The 27,661-nt window shown below is 30.9% G+C and overlaps 1 protein-coding gene across 2 annotated transcripts in view; it reads right to left on the minus strand.

Annotated features, from left to right (window-relative positions):
- Positions 1 to 4,543: 4,543 nt before the first annotated feature.
- Bka (FCF1 rRNA-processing protein Bka) overlaps positions 4,544 to 27,661 on the minus strand; it is a 36,908-nt gene continuing 13,790 nt past the window's right edge. For both annotated transcript variants that reach the window (XM_075368416.1, XM_075368417.1), the window contains exons 2-7: positions 25,220 to 25,302; positions 18,459 to 18,530; positions 13,720 to 13,868; positions 10,622 to 10,782; positions 7,078 to 7,172; positions 4,544 to 4,788 (exon numbers count right to left, since the gene is read on the minus strand). In XM_075368416.1, coding sequence (XP_075224531.1) covers positions 4,740 to 4,788; positions 7,078 to 7,172; positions 10,622 to 10,782; positions 13,720 to 13,868; positions 18,459 to 18,530; positions 25,220 to 25,302 — 609 coding nt within the window. In that variant the 3' untranslated portion in view covers positions 4,544 to 4,739. The remainder of the gene's footprint in view (positions 4,789 to 7,077; positions 7,173 to 10,621; positions 10,783 to 13,719; positions 13,869 to 18,458; positions 18,531 to 25,219; positions 25,303 to 27,661) is intronic.

A 27,661-nucleotide genomic window follows, 5' to 3' on the forward strand; every position in this document is an offset into this window, starting at 1 on the left:
TGAGGAACAAGAGGCCATATAGCACAGGGTGGCACTGCATATAACAATGTTTTGCAGTGGCACTGCAAAACCAAGATGGTTTTGGGGGAGGTGGTCTGAGTACTGGCAGGTTTATGTTTAGTGAAGTTACAGGTAGAAGAACAAGCCCAGTGGCACCGGAAGAAGCCAGGTAGGAGTTTACAGAGGCTTGGCAAGCCCTGGGGTCGGAGAAGAGGAGGTGGACCTGGAGGTTCATCACAGGGATTGTGCCATGGCAAAGCAGGAGGCACGGGGAGCTGAATTACCACCTCACTGGCCACAGTGAATTTAGAGCCTACCTGCACAGGTTCTGCCACTGTGCAGACTTGGGTGTGTCTACTGCAGGGAAGTAGATACTCCAGAGCACATCTTCAGCTGTGAAAAGTGGGTACCGCTACAGAGATCTTGGGGTCCTCCAACTGACACCGGCAATATGCTGAAGTATATGCTCAGGGACGGAAGGGAGTGGCTTACAGTAGCAGAACTAGCCACAAGGATCCAGAGAACAGCTGAACAGAGATGAAATGGGAGGTAGCCAACATGCTAGGGTGCCTTGGCTATCCACACTCCAATGTGAAGTCGGGGCTCCCAGATGATGTGGATCCTCTACGAAAGAAGCTCTGAGAGCCAGCAAAGACCTCAAGGAGTAAGGTGAAGATAACCAGACCAGAGGGCAAGGGAGACAGCCCTCTGTAAAGCTGGTGTTTGTTCATGCTTCCATGGATGGACGATGGTGATGATGCACAGGGACTCTGAACCCCCTGAGCTCGAAGGCACCTCCTGGGACCGACAAGTGCTTAAATGCGATTCCGCCCTTGGGAGGGGGGCTGGTGAGGAGGAGGTTTAATCAATAGGGTGCAGGCTACATACGCAACAACATCCATGGAACCTGTTGGTGACCCTGACACTTTGTTTGTAAATGGGATTATTCCCCTCACAAAAAAAGTGAATTACTAAAATTTTTTTACATAGGTAAAAATGTATTTTTATGAAAAATAAAAATTATTTTTCTACCTATGTAGCTAACAGCAGTTGTAAATATTATAAGGGTTGTTGCATGCAATGTATGAATTTTGTCTGTATCTTACTGAAAAATTGCATACCAGTATTTTATAAATAGTAACAGGTATTCTACAAAAAAATTGTGTTACCTTTAAATCTGAAAATAATTTACACAATCAGAAAATATATCAAACAAAACTTAAATTTACCTTTTTTTTAACAGTCGAAAGGTAATAATGAATAAATAAAAAATGCATATAATGATAGAGTGCTTTTCTTCAGTTAACATTTTTAGTTTAGATTTCCTGTATATGCATAACAATAAAAAATAAGTTTTGTATGTTTGTTTACTTGAATGAGAAATCATAAAAATATGCACAATTTAAGACTACCTGAACAAAATCATTTTATTTGTTTCAAATAGAGATGTGAAAAGTTTATTTTTATGAGTTAAAACATAACTTTGTAAACTATTTTATACCTATTAGTATGAGCTTTCTGCATTTGAATTTGGATAGATAACTTCAACTGTTGTAGTCATACATTATAATTCATACTTTGTATTTTTCATAGATATATATATATATATACATCAAAAAATGGTTTTAAAAACATTGCTATATGTCTTCAGTTTCTTTTGCATTTATCAGCAGTTCACTTGCACTGATATAACTCGTGTTGCTTTTTACAAAAAAAATATTCTTTATTCATTTTCAGTATGATTCAAAGTACAAGAAGTAAACATCAAATGGTTAGCTAAAAAATATTATTTTCTCCCCAGAAAGAGATCTGATACCTTCAAAAACTACAGATCCATTTAGAATCTTTTCAGACTTATTGAGAACAATCTACACTATAACAGCTGAAAATGTTACAGGAAAACAATAATGAAAATTTCTCCATTCAGATGAATGTGAAGGACCTAGAGTAATGAATTTTACATATATACCTACCACTAAGACTAGATTTTCAGAATCAGTCAGGACTTAACAGTAACTTAAAAAATAAACCAATAGATTTTTAAAATTAGTTTCCTACAAGATATTGCACTTAACATTTAATGAAACTAATAAATTTAGAGATGAATTAAAACTAAGCTAGTTTGAGGAAGTGGAAACTCATTAGGGTGGAGAAGTTTTTATTGTAGTTAAGTGTCTTGTTCTATATGGGATCCATTATTTTCTCTACATTGAAGGAGTACTGTACTACAAACTTTCTTTTTGACATTTCAATGTTCAGTTCTTATATGAACAGTTTTTATAATGTACTGACAAGTTAAGTTTTATATTTTAAATTCAGTTTATATTGCAATATACATTTCAGTACAGTGCAAGAATATATGTTATTCAATGGCATGTAGAAAGTGATTTAAGCAGAGTAAGAGCTGATCTCATTTGCACATATATTAAACAACATGGCATCACAACACTATCCTATGGCAAACAATTTCTTTGTAAGCTCTACTATTTTTACCATTCAGAGCAACATAAAATTTGAGATTGTAAGAACCTTTACGACAGTGATATTATTATTTGGAGCATCATTTAAATACAAATCAGACCAACACTTATTAGTACGGAATAAAAATGCAACAGATGTTGCATTTCTATGTTAGAAATTCTATGTTGCCTCCTTGAAATTATACACTTTTCCCAACAAGTGGGGAACTTGTGAATCACTTTTCAATAAAAAGTTTGAGGACAGGAAAGACTTCGACTCGGGAATGTAGTGAGATGAACCTATGTCTCATTCCATATGACTATTTGATGCAAAAAATCATTTCTCTCTCATCAAAATTGATTCAGGAGTATAGGAAATTTCCTGTCGAGCCTGTTTCTGATTTTTGGATCCCACCTTGCATGACCCAAGGTGCTTTATGATAATGAAATTGAAATGAGCACTTCCATGACTGAACCCACTTTTGAAGCAATTTCATTAACCATACAGTATCTTCAAAGTACAGCAGCTAGCTTCATGCCCTCCTTTAAATTTGTTGGATCAGTCATAAGACTTGAATAAACGACAACTTGTATTTCCAAACTGTACACACTGTCTAGTCAAAATTTCAAAGGCTTTGATGCCCTCATTTGTTAGAAACTTCATGATAGTATGTTGTACAATTGATGATGGAACCTCTTTCTCTGACATTACATGCTACTCACCAGAGAGATGCAAATGCTAGCACTGTTGGAGTGTCCATCCCCTACCCAGACCTCTACCAACTGTATTCCCCATGCCAGGCCAGTCCGTTCATGTCCATATGCAAATTGTGAAGACATCAATTTGATTTATATTTGAGTAACTCATTTTATTATTACAACGGGTAAAGCATAAAGCTTGTTAATCCAGAAATAAACAAGTATAGTTATATATAATATATCTATGCTAAACTTAACCAAAAAATAAAAGTAATTAGTATAGTCTTCCAAATCTAACATATAAAAAACAAAATACTTATGTATAAATATCAATAGAATATAAAATAATAGTACTTCAGTAAGGTATAATTGGTTATATAGTTTAGTCTAATCAGACTAAGAAATAACTGAAGAAGCACTAACAACTTATGGACATCAACAACAAATGACACATCAAATTTCTTAGAATGACCTTGAGTTCTGGGATCTTTAATAGAGACAAAGAATGATAAGATAACATTGTAGTGATGATTATGTATCTTGTATGTTTCAATTAGGTCACACTGTGTATGTCAAAAATGTAAAATGGTACGTTGTAGTTTATATAATCGTAAGATACATGCCTGAGGTCTTTGAATTCACTCCAACAACTTAGTACCATAGACAGAATAAGAATTCCATATATTGTAAAAGTAATCAATTTTTGCTTGTATATAAATTAAAAAAAAAAACATCTATGGGAATTGGCTGAAAGACCTATTGTACAGTCAATATAGTATTTAAATTTACAGCCAAATTATTTAAAAATATTGTTTTATTCACATTGGTAATTCCTAAAGGATTCTCTCCATCATAATATTCAAGTCTTTGTTACTTAAAACATAATGCTGAGGGTTATTATTACCTACATGTAAAACATGTTATTTAATAATATTTAACTGTAGGAACCATTTCTCAGACCAGTTATTAATAATATTTAGATCACTTTAATGGTGATGATGCCATGTTGCATTGCTGGTATTATCTGGAAACTGGCTACAGCAAGACTCCAATCCTTCATTAATGTCACACATGTAGATTAAAAAAAGGCCTTATACTGGACATTGTAAAAACTCATTGAATGCAGGTAATGATTAATAGTTTCACATATTGCTAAAAGTTCTAAAAAAACTGCTCCTCATTATCCTCAATGCACTGTACAAGGTTTTAGTATTCGTATTATACATGTTGCAGAAAACAACTTTATGAATTAATATTGATTCTATAAAAAGTTTTTCAATACAAAATTAGACTATTAACAAGATTATAGATGTGAGAGAGTAGTGAGATTAGGCAATGTAAACAGGATGTACAGGTGACTTCACAGGCTTAAAAAACTACTCAAATTGGTTTAAAGTAGGATTTACTTATATCCTCAATAGCAAAGTCAAATAAGTTACAAAAGAAAGTTTATACAAAGAAAGAATTAAATATTTAACAGGCTGTAAATGATAAAAGAAAGCAACATAAATTAAAATATATTTATTGTTTCAATCACTGTATTAATTATCATAATCACGAAAATAGCTGCTGGTGTTTATGCTATGTTTTTGGTGCTCCATAAGCATCTGGCATCCTCTCAATAGAATATCTGCAACACACAATAAAAATATGAATAAATGTAAAATAAGATAGGAAAAAGTGAATTAATGTGAAAAGCCAAAATGCATAAAATATTTAGACTCTGAAAGATCATTTCCTCTGGCATCACTTCTGTCAAGAGAAGTACAATTAGTAAAAATCAGAAATCAATATAATATTCCCTACGGCATACATTAAGTGGCAGATTTCTAAATAGGCTAGCTAGGCTATAGCCTAAAGCAGCAAATTTTTGAAGGCAGTAATGGGCCACACGATGGCGGGTCAATGGCAGCGCTGGGCGGTCATTCAGTCTATAGGCGGCACATTTGTAAATCCACTTCTCCTTACACTATTTTTTTAAAAATAAAGCCCCAGTAATTATTAACAGCTGTAAGATTATTTCATTCTTTCACTTTGCTAAAATAAAACCAGTGTAGAAACTAGTCTCAAAATTTTTGCAAGATACAAAATTGAATCAGCAAAGTACCTAATTAAAGTTTAAAATCATTGTTCATATCACAATAATTATCTACAAAAACAAAATTGTACTTTGCTTGAGAGGATTCAGTAAGAATAGTCAAAAAATAATTTGATAAATGGGCAGACTTTAAAAAGATTTAAAAAAATGACTACTTGAGCAATAAACATTTATAACACAATAAATTTGCAAAATACAACTGTATGATACATTTTGATAGTCAATTTAAACAAGAAGAAAAAAATGAAATAGAAAGTACTTTTGGATGACAAGAAAGATCAGGTAACAGACAAGTGAAGAAGTAAATGGAAAAATTCAAAATGGCTGAAACAATCTTTGAAAAAACTTTTTTTATACACATGAAGCTGAAAGTAAACAACTGTTTTCCCAATTTAGAAATAAATATATACAAAGACTGCAGAAGAAGAAGATATTATTGGGTCAATACATTTGAAGTGACCCAAGGGTGGTTGCTTGACCAATTCAAAAAAATTGAAACACCCACTCTTGTTTCCTAAATGTTTCAGGACCTTAAAAGTACTTTTTTTTAATTTTTATTTAAGCAGTTTCTCTTTGGTGGTTTATTATGGTGTGCACACCTTGATTGTAAGGGTTTATGGAAAAAATCATAACTAAAAAACTATTGGTCCTGGAAGGATGAAACAAAAAGCAATTTAATCACATTTTCTCAAGGTAAAAGATTGGTCCAGGATTTATATACCTATCTCTCTTCTTTCTATCAGAAAATTACCAATAAAGTTGAATATGATTATTAATATTGTAAGTAGTTAATAAAATATAGGCTCTTCAACTGTGATAACTTTAAAACACACGTGCTTCTTGACATCTTCATTGTTTTTTAATTGTTCTTCTCCAAGCAGTTCTTTCAACGGCGCAAACAAAAAATAGTCACAGGGGACAAATATGGATTGTAGGGAGGGTGGTCGAGGGTTTCCCAGTGCATTTTTTCCAAATTTATCGCTTGTCAAAATTGTGGTGTGCGGCCTGGCATTGTCATGGAGAAGGATGACATCTCTGATGGATATATCAATACTTTTGTTTCGGTAGGTGGCTTTTGTTAACTGTAGCAGCTGGCTTTATTAATATGCCATTCACTATATGTTGATTGTAGAGAAAACCAATGAGTAAAATTCCTTTGGTCAAAAAAAATTATTACAAGCATTTTTCCGGTTGACAAATGGGTTTTGGCATTCATTGGACAGCCCTCATCCTTCCTTTGCCACTCCTTACTCACCATTTTTTATTCTAGAGTGTAATGATGGATCCATGTCTCATCACATGTGGCAATGCGCCTCAAAAAATCATCCCATTTTTGTCGAAATCAATTTAGAATATCTTTCGTAGATCTCCAACGTGATCTGTTTTTGATTTTTGATCAACAGCCTCAGAACCTATCACTAATTTTTTTAAGCACTAATTTTTGTAAAGCCAAGATGATCAGCAAATGGAATGAGCACTCCCATAGCTGAAACCCACTTCTGATGCGATCACCTTTGATAAGCTCTTGAGACATACACATAAATATACACAAATACGTTAATTTGTGTATATTACTTCCAAAAAAAATTTGGATTTGACAACTTTTTAAGATTTTTTTCAATAATTACTGAAAGAGATTACAATTTTTATATATTTCTCTAGTACTTCAGTTATTCTAAGTAAAAACAGAGTTTTTGATATGAATCAACATGAATATATAATTTAAAATTAATTTTCTCTGAAGTGTTATTTTTTACAGTTTTTAATTTGAAATTGTGGATTTCTAGGGCAATAATAAATCAATTTTACTAATTTTTTTACCTGTGTTGTTTAATAAACATAATAGGTACTCCAGGAATTTTTCTAATTCGTCGTTTTAAGTCTTTGTCATTTGTAGCAACAATGTAGCATTTATGCTGAAACAAAAGAAAAAAATAATGGAAGAACTTAATAACTGACCATAATATTATTTTATAATAGTAATAATATAAAGGCTAAATAGAAGTAAATTGTATTAAACATAGAATCTAAAACTTTAAATCTTACAACCAGTCAAATTAGTTCAGTACAATCTTTTACTACAATCAAATGTACTTCATATTAGAAACAAGTTTTACTTTACAGAAAATTTGTTTTGACTAGAGTAGGACTCTGACTTGGTACATAAAATATAAAACTTCCTAAACTAAATATACTAATACATAAATATCATTCAAAAACTTTTTTCAATTATAAATATGCTTTTTACATTATGAAAATGTATGAAACACTTTTTTTTTTTAATTTCCAAGTTGAACCTACAAGAGTTTGAATAAAAATGTTCAAAACTGAACCATTGAGTAATTACTGGAAATTGTACACACAAAACTAATGTGCACATAACATTTTATTAAATATAATAGAAGGTGCATAATAAATCTGGTATTCTACCAGTTAATCCCTGAAAAAGTTTAGAAACATTGATGCAAGAGCATTTAAAAATCCTACTTATATCTACTGGTCTCAGCAGATAAAGCATGTCACATATTTGATCCAGTCTTAGTAAATTAGAACTAGCTTAGCAAACGTTTTGGCTGATTTTTAATTTTATATATAATATAGTTGTGATAATACCTGGAGTCAAATTTCTTATAAAAAGAAAAACAAAAATAGTACAGGAATCAAAATTGCAGCTTCTTATAATAAGGAAATTTAAAAAGCCCAGGGCTTTCAAAAACGTTGCTCTTCTTATTCCAATAAAAAAAAATACCTGAATGGTTACAATATTTTTAAGACGATTTTTTGATGAACTTATTATAGAAGTTTAAAACTTTCTAAATAAAAGTAATCTCAGAAGGTATTACTTTTAATTGATAATCTCCATCACACTGGATGTGGAGGTACTATAGAAGTGACTTTAAGTCATTACTTCTGCCACCAAATGTCATAATCTGCCTATAAACCAAGCAGTCACTGCAGCATTTTAAAAAAAATCAACAGATGAAAGACATATATACATATATATATGGTGAAAGAAACGTGTCAAATTTAACAATTTTGAAAAAAATTAACACAAGAATGTCATTTTTTTAATAGTGGATCCTTGGTTTGATATTTAAATGAAAATTAAAGATGTAAGGTTTGTGAAAGTAATTTTGCAGGTAAGAATTTGATTACTTCAGTACAAAAAATACCAGTTTGCAAAAGCTCAACTCAAGAAGAAATTAAAGAATGGCTAAACTCTGATGACATAATAAGAACAGTGAATCACCAGGCAACAAGCAATATGGTTAGTGGGCTTGAAGTTGGAATAACCTTACAACAAAGAAACTATATTCTATCAAAAACCAAACAAATAGTAGACTATTTTTAAAAAAAAGGTTAAGGTACCTATAAGTTCATGTCATCTTCTTATGGTAATTTTATATAAATATAGCTTACTATTATCAAACATATTAAAAATATCAGTATGAAGGTGAATCAAATTTAAATGGTAATTTTGCTATTCTACGTAGCAAGCAGTTCTGAGCTGGATGGATGAGTGGGGGGGGGAATGTTAAGTATGTTAAGAGAGGGAACCAGCTTGGTTAGCTCCTCTGCTTTTGTCGTCAGTATAGCTATGAGTGAGCAAGAGTCTATTGCATAACGTATACCATAAAGTTCTTATATAATGGTGTTAAAACTTGTGGAATTTTTAACTCGTTTAAAGGTACACTTTGGGGACACTACCTGTTCCAGAACTGAGCGCATGCACTTGGGCCAGACAATTTAAAGGCGGGCAAGAGAGTGTAGAAAAGAAAGTCATGATCAATGCCCAAGGTTGTCTCACGGCTGACATCTGTGCTGTTCAAGAGCTTATCAAAGGTGACCGCGTCAGAAGTGGGTATCAGCTATGGGAGTGCTCATTCCATTTGCTGATCATCTTGGCTTTAGAAAAATTAGTGATAGGTTCTGAGGCTGTTGATCAAAAATCAAAAACAGATCACGTTGGAGATCTATGAGAGATATTCTAAATTGATTTCGACAAAAAGGGTTGATTTTTTGAGGCGCATCGTCACATGTGATGAGACATGGGTCCATCATTACACTCTAGAATAAAAAATAGTGAGTAAGGAGTGGCAAAGGAAGGATGAGGGCTGTCCAATGAATGCCAAAACCCATTTGTCAACCGGAAAAATGCTTGCAATAATTTTTTTTGACCAAAGGAATTTTACTCATTGGTTTTCTCTACAATCAACATATAGTGAATGGCATATTAATAAAGCCAGCTGCTACAGTTAACAAAAGCCACCTACCGAAACAAAAGTGTTGGTATATCCATCAGAGATATCGTCCTTCTCCATGACAATGCCAGGCCGCACACCACAATTTTGACAAGCGATAAATTTGGAAAAATGCACTGGGAAACCCTCGACCACCCTCCCTATAGTCCATATTTGTCCCCCTGTGACTATTTTTTGTTTGTGCCATTGAAAGAATTGCTTGGAGAAAAACAATTCAAAAACAACGAAGATCTCAAGAAGCACATCTGCTCCTTGAGGATGAGTCCTCAATGATTTTATGAACAAGGAATATTCAAGCTACCAAATCATTGGCAAAAGTGTGTAGATCGTGCAGGAAACTATATAGAGAAATAATGAAGGTATGAATTATATATATTATTAATCAATAAATTTATTAAAAAAATATTACCGTTTATATTTGATTCACCCTCATATTACATTAATAAAACCTGTCTTCTGTAATATTCATAGCTTAACTTTATTTTTTACATTTCCAATAATCAAAGTTATCCTATAATCTGAGAAACATTTACTTCATATTAGCTTGGATTAATGAAGCTGCTATTAAAATTTCATTTAGTATTCAATTTTTCTTAATGTCTAATAGTTACTTAGCTGATGTTAATAAAAATCAACACAAAAATCTAAGAATACAGTTTTAATTAATTAATTTTTTCACAAAAGATGATTAGACACAAAAGATGATTTTTCAGATCACTTTATAAATTATCTATAAATAAATTATGTTACTGTTATTAATAGACAGGTTAGTAAAATTATATGACATTTAAAATTGATAACAGAAAAAGTGAGCCAGCAAGGCAGCCATTTCTTTATAGTGGTACTACTTGTGGTATTGTCTAAGGATTCTGTTCCTATTATACTGACTGAAGTGATTGTCAAAAAAAGCCTGTTTCAACCTAAAATTAATAAGTACACGAAACAAAAATAATAGGATTATGATAGTGTGCAAATAACGAGTTTATAGAAATATAGGTATATGATTCACACACAGTGGCTTTCTATAACCAAGTCATAAACTGGAAAATTTATATAAAATATTTCTTTACATTAATCAAAAGGGAAAGTGAATTATTTATTACCTGTGTAACTCTCTCTACCAAACAATCATCAGCATATGTCCCTTTATGCATACACTTTATATGTTCAAATCTTGGATCTTTAATTATTCGCAATGCCACTTTATATTTTTCTCCCAGTTTCTCTAATTCACCGACAACACAGCTTGTCACATATGGAATACCTATGCAACAGCACAAAAAAATAAAAATAAAATGTTCAACTAATAACAGTGAATTTTTAATTTAACAATAAAGTCAGATTAATGTTGTACGCACAGAATTAGATACCCTACAGTTAAAAATGAACACTAATATCTAGCAAACAATTGCTTTAGAGAACTGAATATTGGCAATATAGTATTGGTTGTTTATTATTAAAATTATTTTACTACAATTAAAAAAAAAAGTTTTCTGCAAGAGAAAAATCTTATTGTACTGGACAACCCCACAATCCAACAGTAAAAACCACTGTACCTAACACATATATAAGGTGTGATAAAATAACAAGAATTTTAATGTTCATCAAAAAGACTTTACTATTATTCTGTATTGATATTTTCCCTTTCAAAGAACAAAGGTTGTCTGAAAAGTTTTGAGTTGAACATAGAGACATATTTTTTGTCAAATATAGTTTTATTTTTCAACAAAATCTCTTTTCAAGTCGAGATACACTTTTTCCAGCAGTTCAAACTTCTTTAACCCTTCCAAATAGTAGCTGCCGTCTTTCTCTGCAAAATAGGTGTTTACATATGCGATAACCTCCTTGTCTGATGAAAATCTCTTTGCTCCAAGCAAAGCTTTAAGGTTAGGAAACAAGAAAAAATCGCTTGGGGTCAGATCTGGTGAATATGGTGAGCGGTGAAAGAGCAATTTGTGAATTTTAGCCATGGCAACCATCAAAGTGGGAGCAGATGCATTGTCCTGATGGAAAAGCACTTTCTTCTTCAAATGTGGTTGTTTTTTTGCAATTTCCGCCTTCAGCTTGTCAAGTAATGATGTGCAATACTGTCTCGTTATTGTTTTATCTTTTTGAAGATAATCAATAAACAAAAGTCTGCAACTATCCCAAAAAAGTCACCTTCTCAGCCGATGGAACCATCTTTGCCTTTTTTGGAGCAGGGTCACTTTTTGAAGTCCACTGTTGTTTCGTCTCAGGAGTGTAGTAGTGGTGGATCCAAGTTTCATCTACAGTTATGAATCAATGCAAAAAATCTGACTCATCTTGCTTAAACTGCTCCAACAGGGCCTTAGAAATGTTCATTAGAATGTGTTTTTGGTCCAAAATGGGCAAATGCAACATCCAACATGCAGATAGCTTATGCATATCCAATTCTTCAGTTAATATATGACAAACACGTTCTTTCGATATGCCCACAGCCTTTAATATCTCTCTAACCTTATTTTGTCGGTTGTCCAGTACCATTTGGTAAACTTCTTTAATGATATCGGTGGTGGTTGCAGTTTTTGGTCGTCCTAAATGTTCATTATCAACTAAGCTGGCATGACCATCTTTAAATTCAGCTCCCCGTCTTTTCACAGTGGTAAATGATGGGAAAGGGTCCCTGTAAACAGTGTCCAATCAATTTTAATTTGCGTAGGCATATTGCCTTTCAAATGCAAGTATTTAATCATGGCACGATATTCAATTTTTTCCATTTTCACAAAAACACTCACAATGACTTACTCTAACACACAACTGAGCGACTAAAATGGCTGAAATTTTAGTAAGTAGCTTTCAATGCATGCACGAATACATTCCCTAACTTTTGTTGACGAGTGCTGTCATCTTCATGATGATGCACAAAACTTTTCAGACAACCCTTATAATTCCCCACAAATATGACACAAGAGTTTCATCAAAACAAAGCAATTTTTGATCCAGCCTTATGTTCACTAAGCAATTTTTTCTTTATTTCATTTACAATTACAAATAATTTCCCTTAAACTTTCTCTTAATCAGTGGAAATGAAAATATCACAGGGTCTACATCTGGTAAATACAGGGTTGTTATTCTATAAAATCCAAGAATTATTTGCTCACATTCCCAATATCCTGATAACATTTTTATTTAGTTTATGAATTGCAATCAATTATGTGGTGATGCTGTAAGCCACAGTATTTGTACAATAATAATAATATTCTTTATCAAAAAAATTACAAAAAACCTTGCTGCTGTAACATTTTTATTATTATATTGAGTATAAAATTATATTATTACCAATGACCATAATATATTTATGTTGTTGTTTATATATTCTAACATTCATTTACATTAATAAAGAAGTGTATACTTCATCATCATCACTGTCTATTCCTATTAGCCAAGTTAACTTGGATTGTGCCATTTACCATCTTCTTCCATCTCTCTGTCCACCCACCATTCTTACTGCTTGCCCTGCATCACATCTCTCCAACTTGGTCTCCTCATTCTTAATCCACCTTTCTCCTGGTCTCCCTCTATGACTCTTATCATTTCTACTGTAATAAAGGATTTTCTTTAGCAATCTCTCATTCCTCATTCTGTTTACATGACCATACCATCTTAATTTACCTCTCTCAATTTCCTCTACTAATCTTCTTGTTCTAACTTCCCTTCTTATATCACTTTGTACACTATCCATCCTAGTTTTCCTCAACATACTTTTCTTAAATGTCATTTCAGTAGCTTGCACTTTGTCTTTTAACTTATTCTCCCATGACCGTGTCTCTGATCTGTAAGTCAGGAATGGATTGTACTATGAATATACTTATAAAATTAAAATAGGCAATAAATTTCACAAAAACATTCCAAATTTATATACATAACAGTAATTTCTCTGAAGGTAGAGTCAACAGTCAGCTTACTTTTCTGCTGATGATGAGAATACATTATCTAAATTATTGAACTTCTTACACATTAACATTTACATTATTTCACACTAATACTATTAAAAATTTATTAATATTCAAATTTAAAATTTTTAACAAAAATTAAATAAAGAAGTTAAATAATATTTTACTGAAAAATGTTGCATAAATGCATCTATGTAAGCAATCACTTGATAGTTTTCTATAGACAAACTGTATAAGCTAAAAAATACATGTATAGAAATAAAAAATGTAGAAAATTGTTAACTTACATTTAGCGTAAAGACAGTCCATCATATTCTGTATAATATCCAGCTTATTCTTAATAGAAAAGTTAATGAAATTTGTATCCACTAGTATATGATATGGAGGGCCAAGCTGTGTGTTGTAACTAAAGAACAATGCTGATGACATCTGAGGGCTAAAAAACACAATAAAATTTATTAATTTTATCATCTCTGATAACTATGAATGTATGTTACTGAAGAAAATGATGCCAGACTGCTGCTGGAATATGAATCTAAGAAATGAGAGCTTCCAGGCATAAAGACAGGGTTGTCTTTCTTACTTTAGAAGTGATTTGTTCAAGAATACAAAACAAAAAAAAAATCACATGTTTTTTTTAATTACACTTCACTTATATTGTAATGATTTTCCATTTTTTTAAAATTAATTTACAGCCTATGTAAAATATAGCCTCTGCATGCGAATATTTGTAAATTTTGTAACAAGCATAAAATCCCTGACCAGGCTAAAATTTGAATTCAAAACCTTGAGAATCAATGCAGACACTACCACTTCACAGAGTTAAGTGGAATTAATTACAATTTTTATAAAAGTACAGTGATTAATTAAGATTCTAGGACCTTCCATTCTAGGGCCTTACACAGTAAACAGTGCGTTGATAAATGGCTAGTTATCTAATGTATTACCTACTCAACCAAAAATATTTTTTAATAATTTCTTGATTGTGTAATAAAGTCAACTGCTGCAGAGTAGTCTTTACATTATTTTGTCATACTACTATACATACTTTGCAGTAAAACCCAAAACTAAAATAAATTTGAAAACACAAATTTTTAATGCACATCTGTAATTGTAACACCTGATTAAAAATGTTATTCACAAGATATAACCAATATTTTTGTTTCCTTAAAAAAAAAAACAAAATAAAGACTAATGCAAATAATCTGATTAGGATGAAGAAATCAAGATAGCAAGCCAGACATGCAGAGAAAAAAAATCATACTCTAATGAAAATCTAATATCCCACCATAGAGACCTTTTTTTCATTTATATTGGTTATTAAAAATATGCTCTATATTTTTTTACAAATAAATAATTTTATTTACTTCCATTAAACTGTATAAAACAAAAGATTAATTAATACAATTTAACAAGAATTAAATGAAGCAACTATTTTAATAAAAAATAAAATGTTTAAACTCAAATTTTGCTAACTGAGAAACAAAAATAATTCCTAAGGATTTTCTTTCAATAAGGATAACAAATATCTTTTATTTTATTTTTTACAATATCAGCACAAAATTTATAATTAAATTTGACAAACAGAAAATAAAATTACGATTTATGAAATGAGTTGCAATTTAGTCTTTAAGAGTAACATTAAAATTGATTATTCCTGTTTAATTCACCAGCATCCAAACCATTAACAATAAAAACACTGATTTTCAAAAAAGAAAGCAACAACTTTAAAGCCAGGAATATATTGTAACAAGACCAGTATAACAGGTCTGAGTAATGGGGATTTCTAGCAATTATTATAAAAGTAATAGAAAATGTAATAATTGAAGGAATCCAGAAAGGGAAAAAAAGGAGAACCCTTTTTGTAAAGAATAGGTCTGTTACAATCGTCTTTTGTTATATTACCCGCCAACACACAAATGAGCACCTGTTGTACAGTGAGAAGAGGTTTGGAATTCATGGGAACAAAAGCCTAGATCAGCTGTTCTCATGCTTTGACTTGGGTCTGGTCTTGTAGGTAAAGAGGCTAGCATTATAAATAGCCAAGTAAGACCAGCTTAAAGGAGCTCTATTAGAACCAGTCTACGAGGTGTTATGTCAGTCCCGCAAGAACAGTTCTGCAAGGAGAGGCTGCGAGTTGTGTGGGGTCATGTGGGTTCAGTGGAGTTCTGTGAATTAGTCCAGTGAGATGTTACTACATCGGTTCAGCAAAGAGTCACAGATGCGAGAGTGTGAGACGCCAGTCCAGCAAGGACAGTCTTGAATCCACTTCAATCTGAGTAAGATAATGCCATGAGTAATTCCAGTAAACCATAAATACTATCGGTGAGTTACAGTAAAACTATTAAGGGTATAAGTGAAAGAAATAATGCAATAGATTTCATTCATAAACTGTTAGGGTAAATAGCAAAAATATTTGCAAGTGAACACTATACGATTGTTAATACAAGACTAATGGTACAGGGTTAAGACTAGCAGTTTCTTTTGTTAATGGGTCTAGTTCTCTATTTGTCTACCTGGATAAATTCCAAATGATTATTTATTTTGAACTCTGTCTTGTGTGTAATCTGTATTTATTATTTACTAATGACATTTATCATTATTTGATGTGTAATATTTTGATTGTTATTCTTTGTTGATTACGCCCTGTTTTTATGCCATACTTACTGTTTTGATTATGTATTATGTCATGTACTTTGTTATATATTTTTATGTTTGATTAGTTGTTACCGACATGTAATATTATTATTGTTCACTACTATTACCCTGATTATTATTATGGTTGTAATTACTATATTAATATTTTTGCTCATTAATTGTTTTATTATTGTCACTTATTATTATTATCATTATTGTATTTATCACCATTTATATTATTATTAATTTGTCTGGTTGTAATTATGAACATTTTAAACCAATATATTATAATTATATAAATATTCTAAATTGTCAACCTCTCAATATCCTGATCGAGCTTCAAAACACGTGACAATATTTTAATGGCTCATATCGAGAAACATAAATAATGGATATGATTAAGAAAAACTGACTGACTTAATACTGTAAAGTATTAAAGGTCTTGCAGGATGGATAAGTGCTACACCAGAATCTTATACCATAATATAGTTCTGAATGGAATAAAGCAAAATATACATTGATAAGTACATTAAATGAACATCAGACGGAACTGTCAAAATGGAGACAAACATCTTAATGGGCGCGTTTTAAAAAAAATACAGCATAAGGTTATTTACTCAAGAAATCCACAAAATGCCATTATATACCAGCAGTTTAAAGTAATTAACTGCATTATTTGTTAACTAATTCTACGAGTGCATTATTAGTGCAGTTAAAACCCAACGTAGCCTTGCTAGCTGACACTTGTTTCCTGTTACTGTTCAGAGAATGTTTAGATTTTTGGCTGTATAGATAAGGTAAATGTACTGGAAAACCATCAGTTAGTGAAGAATCAATTGAGATGATTCAAGATGTACTTACTCAATCATCTGGTAGGACAACGAGACAAGTTTCACAGCAGTTACTATTGCCAAAGTCTACAATTACAGTATTACAGAAATGCTTAAAGCTTCAATAAAATTTATGAACATTGTACACATGAGGACTTTGTTAACCATATTTTGAACAAAAATTATGACACTAACAAGTTTTTTTATTGTATCTGACTGATGGACAATTCTTGTTTAGTGGGGATAATCAGTGAATACAATGTGCATAATTCAGCATCAGAGAATCTACATATGGTTGGGAAGCATGTAAAGCGATCATCCTAAACTCAATTTTTATGTAGCTTATTACATAATGAGATACTCAGACCTTTATTCCTCCATAAACAAATGAAAAACTTGAATATGTTTTTAAACATTCTAATTATTACGCATATCCCCAGTTGCAAAAGATGCATATAAATGTCATCTTCCAGTTGGATGACACAGACTATAACATTTCCAGATTGTTAGATTGGTAGGGATGCAGCCAATTCCTTGGTCTCTGAGATCACTGGGAATAACTCCAATGTATTTCTTTTTGTAAAGTTATGTTAAAGATATTGTTTAGTATGTACTATTAAAGATTTGGACACACTGTGGGAGAGAATTATACATTTCACCAAAAACATAACACTCACATGCTGTAAAATGTATATATATTTTTCTTTTTTGTTTCCTGGGTGCAAATGAAGTTATGTTATCAGTGCCTGGCACAATACTACTCTAGTAAACAATTAAAAATAAAAAATAAACCGGTATAAAAAGCATACGCCATATTCTAAATAAAAACACAATAAAAAAAAATTAAAAATGACATAAAATAACAAAATTTCCATCTGGAACAGACCAAACAGAATAAATAGACGAACTACATTACAGTTATAAATGAAATATTTAAATATGGATGCAGGGCCTTAAGAAATAGGATAAAATAGTCATATCATTTCCTAAACCGTAATTTCCTAAAATGATATAGTTATATATATCATTTCAGATGTTAACCCCAAATTTAAATTTCCGATAATGCAGCATAACACATTCCACAATTATGTGATGTACTGTCAGTTGGCAGTTGCAGCAAATATAAACAGATGCATCAGTCCGAGTCAAGAGATGTCCATGAATGAGTCTAGTAGCACAATTTGCAAAATTTATGGAGTGAATGTGATTACTAGCTCTAAATTTTCTAGGCTACTACAGGCATGCACGTCAAGGTTTACTAAGTAAAGTATAATTGAAAAAACTTCAGATTATAAGGCATATTTTAGAAAAATTTACAATCTCCTTTTGTTAATAAAAACTATACAACACAATGTAATCATGGTGATATTTTATGGAAACTGTATTTTCGCAAAGTAGATCAGTAAAAAACAAGACACATTAATTTATAAATGACTGGTTTAGATGAGTGTAATTTTATTACTTACTTTAATTAAAAAAAAAAAAAAAAAAAAATACATGAAATATATTTATTACTACTGTACCTTTAGAACTTAATTTTTAACAAGCTTATTACTTACACTTCTTTTATTTTCATTTCCTGTATATTGGCTTTCTTTTTAACTTTTCCTTTCTCTCTTAAATTTTCTTTTCTGTAAACAAAATATGAAGTGTCTGTATGAAGTTATCTGTGTAACTAGATTTGCATTTCAGTATAAAAATCCATTCGTTAATACTTACATTCCAACATTCCTAATGGCAAATTACAATAACACACTTTGAAATTTTTGTTTATAACAATTCACCTAAGGATAACATTGGTTAGTGTACTCATAACATGTTCTATTAATCCATTAAAATTACACAATAGAAATTAATAAGAAGATGAATATTATTTAAATTTATTACATTTTATTATTAATCAATATTTTTATAAAAAAAGTAAAAAACTACAAAAATCTAAAGGTAAAGAAAACCCCACCACAGTAAACATTAAATATGCTATCTTACAAAAATAAAACCCTTCATGGTATCCAATATCACCAATAAATAATAATCATTCCAAAAGAATTGTGATAAAAAAATATCTATAAGCATGCAAAGTATTTCCTTAATTTGTATAACATCATAGAAACTGGCACAAAACATGACTGCAAGTTGGTTTTCTGCAATACAATTTTTTTTTAACAAGCGATTGTAATTAACATGTTATAACAGAACACTTTTCAAAATACATTTTTTACTTTAAATAATTTCCAATTAAATTTTACATATAACATTGCACTGACCTACTGAAGTGATTTAAACTCTATCTACATGATCCTAGACAGAGGATTTTTGTTGAGAAATTATTAGGAATGTCACCATATATATATATATATATATATATATATATATATATATATATATATGAGAATTTATTTACGTAAATATGTAAAAACAAAAAGAATTTCTTATACATCTTTCAAGTAAATCAATATTTTTTAGTAAAATTTCGACTTATGTAATTATAAGTGAATAATTGCCACTACGTGGGACCTCACATTTTTTATGTTAAATTTATTTTCTGCATAATTGTATCTTCATGTTAACATTTTTCACTACATGTAAATCATGCTAAACAAATCCAAACACAATCTAAGAATCAAAGGACATCTCTCAACTGGTGAATAATGATTAATTACTCGAGTGATAAACAAAAAAAGAAACTTTATAATTATTAAAAAGTTTATAAACACATTTTCTAATGAAATTTTACAGGTGTATACCTTGGATTAAAATAATAAAAAAGATTCATATAAACATTGATCTGGAAACATTTAGTTTTTTTAAGTAAGATGGCCAGTCAAGAATTATTTTCCCTTTATTGCCTTCAAAGGTAAAAATGAGGTACTGCAGTTTAAGAAACAAAATTTATAACATTAATTAAAGAATAAAATTTAATATTTTACTAAAAATGCAGAAAAATGTATTTAAAGCTAGCAAAGAGTTGTATAACACTGGCTACCAAGAGCTTTTTTCTAAACAGACTTCTTAGTAAAAAAAAAGTGGAAAATTTAAGTGTGTAAATAAATAATTGTGTAAAAAAATTATTCTACTTTTGAGTAAAATTTTGAGACAAGGGATTCTTGGTAACTGTATTTCCCTATCCCTTTGTCAGAAACTAAATTAAATGGCATCAATGACCCATATTTAGAAGTCATTGCACAAAATTTCATAAAAATTGAGGATTCAGAGATAAGATACCAAGCAAAATGAGAAATGATGAAAAAAACAACAAATATTAGCCTTATTATATAACCTAATTCTGAATTAAATTGCCCAAATTCATAACCAAAGTGACGTACTAATGTAATGGCATTATGTAGTTAGTACAAGAATTTTATTTTTGAATTCAGAATCAACAAAAAATAATTTTTTACCTCAACCCCCCCCACCCTTTTAAGCGATTTGAATAAGACGAAACATTTAGAATGTATATTGACTACCTTTTTTATTTATTTAATAAGCCTTTATTAACACTTTTTACAATAACAATTTCCAATAAATTACATACTTCATCATTACTTACAAATTAATATCGTAACTACAACAAAAGTTCTATCCTTTCCATTATAGTAAAAAAAACAAAACTTTACATAAAAAAAGTAGGGCTTTTCTTCTTGAGACAGTTTTAAGGTGACCAGCCATACCCTGATTTATGAATAAACAAATTTCAATTAAGCTGTCTACCCCTCTTACACTTGTTCCTACAGGTGTCCATCCACTCTGTAACAACCCTTGCCCAATGGTCATTTCTGTCTAAATTACTGGCCCATTCCTACTTTAATCTTCTACAACAATACACCTGCAGCATCCCAAAACTTGGTAAGTGGTTTAATAGTTTGACTCTGAACCCTCTCCCTCGTCTTATGTTCAACATAATTCTTTCCATATTTCTTAGCTGAACTTGTATTTTCCTTCTTAACACTTTTGTTATGGACCATATCTGTCAGCTGTACATAAGACTGGCAATATACTACTATTAAATATAAGGCATTACCATTTAATGTCTACCTTCACTTTCAAAACCATCTTTAATGACTAGTATTTACGCTATGAAAGAGCAATGTGCCTCTTGAATTTCTTTTGGCAACTATCTTAAAAACATACTTTCTCGACTACATTAATGTTTGGGTGGTCCTTTTTGATCTGGTTTGCTGTGTCATTTACTATAATCTTAGTCTTTTTGTAATTTAACTTTAAACAAATCCCCCCCCCCCCTACCTTCTAACCTATTCTAAGTCATTTAAGATCTGAATAAGGTGCTTTTCCAATGTTGCTAACAGGATGTCATCTGTAATCTTCAGGTCATTAAAATATTTTCCATTAACATTTATGTCCTCTCCATCTCATTTAAATTTTTTGAAAACCATTTCAAGTACCACAACAAAGAGGATTGTGTAGAGTGGTTCCTACTGCCTTACTCCTTACTTTATACAAAAAAGATCTCTTATAAGATCACTTTCAATAAAAGTTGTATTTCCATTGTACAGTATTATGATTAAATTAATGTATTTCTTTTCCATATCTATTAAGACCAAAGTTAGAAAAATATATTGAGCGTAATAAAATCAAAAGCTTTGCTATAATCTACAAATGCTAAGTAAAGTTTTAATCCGCATTCTTTGGCCATTTGAATTATATGCAGGTGGTCTATTATTGAAAACGTCCCCCTAAAACCTGCTTTATCCACTGTTAAAGTTTCTTCCACCTTTTTCATTATTTTGTTATTTAGTATTCTTGTAAATAGTTTATGAAACGCTAGACTGAGTGATGTATGATTATAATTTTCTATTTTACTTAGACTGCCTTCATAGAGATGGAATCTCTTCCTTAACCACAATGATATTAAAAGGATTCCTCACAACTACTACTACCAGTTCTTTGCCTCCTGCCTTTACTCATCTTCACTTGGAGCCTTTTTATTTTCCAAATTTTATATTGTGCTTTCCACCTCCAACTTCAAAAATAATAGTACTTCTTCATCTGTTCAGGAAATTTTAGTCTTCTTGTACTCTTCTTTCTGTTTTATAATCTACAAATTAAAAAAAAATTCGTTAGTACTTCTAACATGTCCTTCTTTTTCATAACTGCAAGTTTTTTGTTTATTTTCAAAAGATAAAAACCAGTTTTTTCGCATCACTAGATCTTTCCTCAATTGTTTTATAGATCCACTATTCTCCAACATCTCTTTAATTCTATTTTCTTCATATACCATTAAGTCTTCTTTTATTACCTTCCTTATATGATTATTAAGGACAATTAATTCCAACCCATCAGCTTCTCCATCCTTTACTTCTTTTCTATTGGTTAATAATTATAAGGCTTTATCCAACAATTTTCTAATGTTACTTCTCCTCCATCCTACAACCTTTGTTATATCTTGCTAAAAATTCTTAACCACGACATAATTTGGTCATAGCACAATTGAATTGAATTATATGATCTTTCCAACTCTTGCATTTAACTTATCATGAAAAATATTAACAGCTCTTTCTCCAGTCAGTTCATAGCCTTTCCCAAATATAGCCATACATTTTTCCTTTTACACTTTTTATATTTAAAGAAATTTGGATTACTATGCGATTTGATTGAAAAATAGATCTGGTTATCACCCTTACATTTTCAACAGATCAGAGGCTATCTACCAGAAAATAGTCAATTTCATACACTGTTTTATGAGATGCCATCAAAGTCAATTTGTTTTTCTTTTTTGCTGTAAAGAATGAATTTCCAACTTTTAGTTGTTGAATGCCAGAAATTTATTAACATTTCACTCACTTAGTTTCTACTTCCATAAGTGAACTCTCCCATATTAACTTTCTCGCTGTTGAAGTCTTTGACCTATTCTTCCATTCCAATCTCCCAGTACAATCAAGCTGTACTATCTTTTGCACCTATACTTCTTTATTATCTTTTATATTTGAATATAAAAAGCCATGCTAATCCATAATCCGTACATGCTGTAGGAACATGCACCTGAACTATCACAAATTCCTTTATTTACATTAGTTAAATCTTTAGCATAGCTACGGTTCAACTAAAATCTTTTAAATTCAAAAATATGACTTTTCAATTTGTTACAATAAATTTTACTCCATATTGCCCATTTCTGATCTTGAAAGCATAAAATTAATCCCACATTTTTTTCTGTAATTTTTGTATATTTTCTACTAATTTCTGCAAGTCCCACTACATCACAGTTAATTTCCCTTAAAGCATTAAATTCTAACCATCTGTCCTTCCCTAACAGTGTACTGATGTTTAACATGCATATATTTGTAACATTTCTATTTAACCTATATTCAGTGCTCTATGTTTTAGGCTTAAGTCTTCTGCAACCATATTTAATCTATTACCTGAACATTGACGTCACTATGTTTCATTCTAGTTCCACTAACTGCTATTCTATCCTAATACTTTGATGCTGGGTAATGATTCCTTTAGTCCTTTTACTTCCTCACTTTGTTTATAAAGATATCTATCTGAACTATTACTTCATCTCTTTTCCACATTGTCTGTTTTACCCCTGGCTCCTTTTCTAACATTTTTCACATCAATCATAAATTTTATTAGAAAATCTTCATTGCTTCATTGATGTTTTTATTCAACTTACATTTTACCCTCTTTTCATTATCAAATTTTGAAAATGTCATTTAGCTTTGTCTCTTAAGTGTTTAATAATTCTAATTTTGTCAAAATTGTGTTCAACTTGTCATCAATGGAAATTTCTTTACTAAAAATACTGGTTTGCCTACTTAAAAAAAAAAAAAATGCAATTAATAAAAATTGTACTATATTTCCATGGTCCAATAAAATTAAACATTTTTAATGTATAAAAGATTCTATAATTAGTTACATTTGTTAGTTGAATTATTTACCTTTTATTTATAAATATTATTCAATTCAATAACCAGAAAGAAAAATATGTACTTCAATTATACTTAGATAGTGATGTGATAAAGTCTGTTGATAAATATAAATTATAGACCTATATAGATCTATTGTGTAAATACAAGTCTTTATGAAATTTAATTTTATATAATTAGAGATAAGGTAATATTGCAACATAAAATAATCAAGCAAATAACCATAAATACACAACAAAGATAAGAATACTTCTAGATAAATACTGACTGTACTACATATACAGTTTCCTTGGTCTTAAAACTAAAGCAAGATTTATTAAACCAAATACTAAAAGTTTTACTCAGGTTCTATGAAAAAACTATCCTGTTAAATTTCATCAAATTCTGAATGCATCCTAAACTTGCACTCTGCCAAATTTACTTTAAAACCAAAAACCAGACTCAATATTTACAGACTCGATGTGATACCACTAACAGTTGAACATAAACTCCCATCTTTGCTACATAAGGGCATTAAATTCTGTAAAAAAATCTATGTACAAAATTTGGCCAGATTAGTATTTTCCCTAGTATACTACATATCTTGTAAAATATTTAATTTTGTACTAGTTTTTATAACGAAAATAGTACATACGTCACAGCATACATGCATTTTCAATAGACTAGTATTCAGAAAAAATATATTAATTATTTCACTATCTCTAATAACTGACTGTAGAACAGATTTAATGTTCAATTATTTTATCACTTCAGTGATACAAAATGCTACATTCTGTAGTCCATGTTCTATAATATCTCTCAATGAGATTGTCATTTTATTCAATGTCGTGGTAGTGATATATCATGTCATCACTGTACTATAATGTTATTATGCACCGAATGGTTTTTATTGATAAGTTAACTTTTAGTACAAATTTGAATGTGAATATGAAACAATTTAACAAAAAAGTTCATTAGTCATTTTGCTTGTTTTTCAGAATTACTCATAACAATGCTACTAAGAAGCTGGCACTTTTTCTAATTACAACGATTCTAAACCTTGGTAAACTTTCTTAGGATACACACATACAACATTAATGAAAAAAAAATTTCCCAAGTAATATATTTGCTTAGGAGATTCAAAATATATACAAACCAATCGGTATAACTCAGCTATTATGCATTTCTTCAATCATTGCTAATTTATAGTATCAATTTTTAATCTGGTATTACTCTTTCTTTCTATGTATTTATTCTCAAATGTAATATTTTTACATTTATGTATAACACAAACCGAGCTATAATCTATTCTATCACAGCATGGAAGATAGACATACTGTAGACACATAAGTTGGATTACATATATCAATTATAAACCGCAACTTTCAACAGATCTTGTGCGTTTAAATTAAAATTAAAACGAAAAAAACACATGTTTTCACGCTACTTACATTCTTTTGTCTTTAAAACTTATCATTTTTTTCATTTTTGCAAACTTTTGAGCCGCAAATTTTTTAGTGGCCTTTGTTTTCCCCTGCAAAAAAAATTGTTCCAGTTAAATTTCTCATACGGAGACGAACAATATTAACATTTTTACATTATCATCTCATCTACATAATTTCAATTAAGTTTTAAATACGTCTGGAAAAAAATATATATATCTTTTTTTTATTTGACTCTTAGGAATTAGCAGGGTACGTTCAAAACCAATTACAGAATGTTCCAACACTTCAGTGTTTCAGTCCAAACAAATAGTAACCAAATGGGGCGTCAGGACACTATTGGGGTGTTCACATATTGTCTTACGGTATTCTTGAATCAATTTCTATAAGTTACTGAATCAGTAACTACCATATGCAGGAGAACAGAAGAAACATATTGTGGATCAGAATTCCTTGTCTTTTGAATGAATAGGGAACCTTGACCTTGGCTCACAATTCACTATAATAAGCAGCATTAATTTTATTTTTTAATGAAGAAAATCAATCTACCCAACTCCTTTGTAGTCCCAAAATGTGCCTAGCCAAGAACTTGACTCACAATCACACTTTTCACCACCACAAGGCCTACTTCTTTTTTTCTTCACAATTCAATACGTCCACTTTGTATATGGTATATAGAGATATAACCCAAATATCATCCTACATTAGAATGTGATTAAGATATTAGTCCCCCCACTGCATCATACCATTCCAACATTTTTGTACCGGCTTTCTCATTCGTTCTGCTTAACATTTTTTCATGATATGACACTAGTTAATGCACTCATTGCGCTTACTGTTACACAAACAAATGAAAGATGAAAAAAAGCAATGAGGTCATAAAACATGTCCACTGTTCACTAATACCCAAATCAACTCAGCTGTGTATAATAATCTCGAAAAGTAGAAATAAAAATTTGAATACTTGGCTGACCTTGACACACTGACAACTTATTTTAAAAAGAACTTTTAAGATAACGGTCTAAACATGAGCTAATCACCAATAAATGTAAAAAAACAATACCTTTTACTTTTATATATATTTTTTCACTTATATATAAATTCTATGATACCAAAATTCTAATGCCTCCATACTATACCAAAGTTTGTACTAAAGTAAGTGGTACAGCATTTTAACAACTATTACATTTATTCCAGCATTTCAAGAACTGTTGCCACTATTTTTTTTTGTTGGTATTTTTGCCACTCTTGACAAAAACTTGGCCATTTTATTCAATCTTTCACAAATAGATTCTGAAGTGCTTTTTCTGAATCAATATTAAATATGACATGGAATAAATTGATGCACAGTCAAGTTAATCCCATTTCTCTGTTTTAAACATCTCAGATTCCTTATATTCTCACTCTTACATCATCAAGTAAACCTATACTGTACCTTACACCCCTGTGGAACTACCGTTCATCAGTGTTTGCATGGATGGTAGTGGGGCACAGGGACTCCTGAACCCCTGCACTGAAAAAGACCAAGCCAAGTCCCAGCGAGTATGTCCCCTTTGAGATATCCCTGTTTGAGGCATTGGCATCAAGACCAAGTCCTGGCTACTGAGGTGGGGCCCAGGAATGACATAGTCAGGTCTGGTTTACCCCGCTCTATGGGTAGAGGCAGCCATATAGTGAAGATCAAACTGGGGGGCCGACCTGCCATGCTGGACATACTGCCAGTAGGCAGGAAGGCCTGTTGGAATACATGGGCACTCCCCTGGGCTGCGTTATACTTGATTGTGGGTCAGCCCAGGGGAGAGGGAAAAAAAATTGTACCTTATTAATATTCACACACTTAGTTTATTCAATACATTCCAGTCACACTGGTCATAACTAAAACTGACATTAAAATGACAACAAAGCCATAGTTGGGCATCAACTACAATGATGGGTGCTGACAGGTGCAGTCAGGAACAATACCACACTATTTTTTGTCATAATAAAACTGTCATGCCACACTCGTTGAGACATACCGTATATACAAATTATACTAATCAAAGCCATACCTCACTTCACATCAGTCACTATAACAATGTTTTAAGTAGTGCCAGATAGTAAACAAATACTACCTATTTATAAGAAATTAAAAACATTTTCTCTAATATGGAGAGCTCAAGCCAACTGGAATGATAACTAGACTTCAAGAATTGTTTTGCAATGTTTATCTTGGGAAAAATTGCTATATGATGAGAAGAAATGATACATGAATCTTATACTTCAAGAACGTGTTACCCTAATAAAACATCAATAAATGTTCATTTTTATTTTAACCAATGAATATAAAATAAACGCAAAAAAAAAAAACAGAAGTGGTGCAATACAATGCATTATATAAAATATAAAGTACTTAATTAGCTATGTGTGCACTGATACAAATTTATTATTTTTACCAATACCAATTTATTTATT

Source organism: Lycorma delicatula, chromosome 6 (genome assembly GCF_047948215.1).
Source record: "Lycorma delicatula isolate Av1 chromosome 6, ASM4794821v1, whole genome shotgun sequence".
Classification (NCBI taxonomy): domain Eukaryota; kingdom Metazoa; phylum Arthropoda; class Insecta; order Hemiptera; family Fulgoridae; genus Lycorma; species Lycorma delicatula.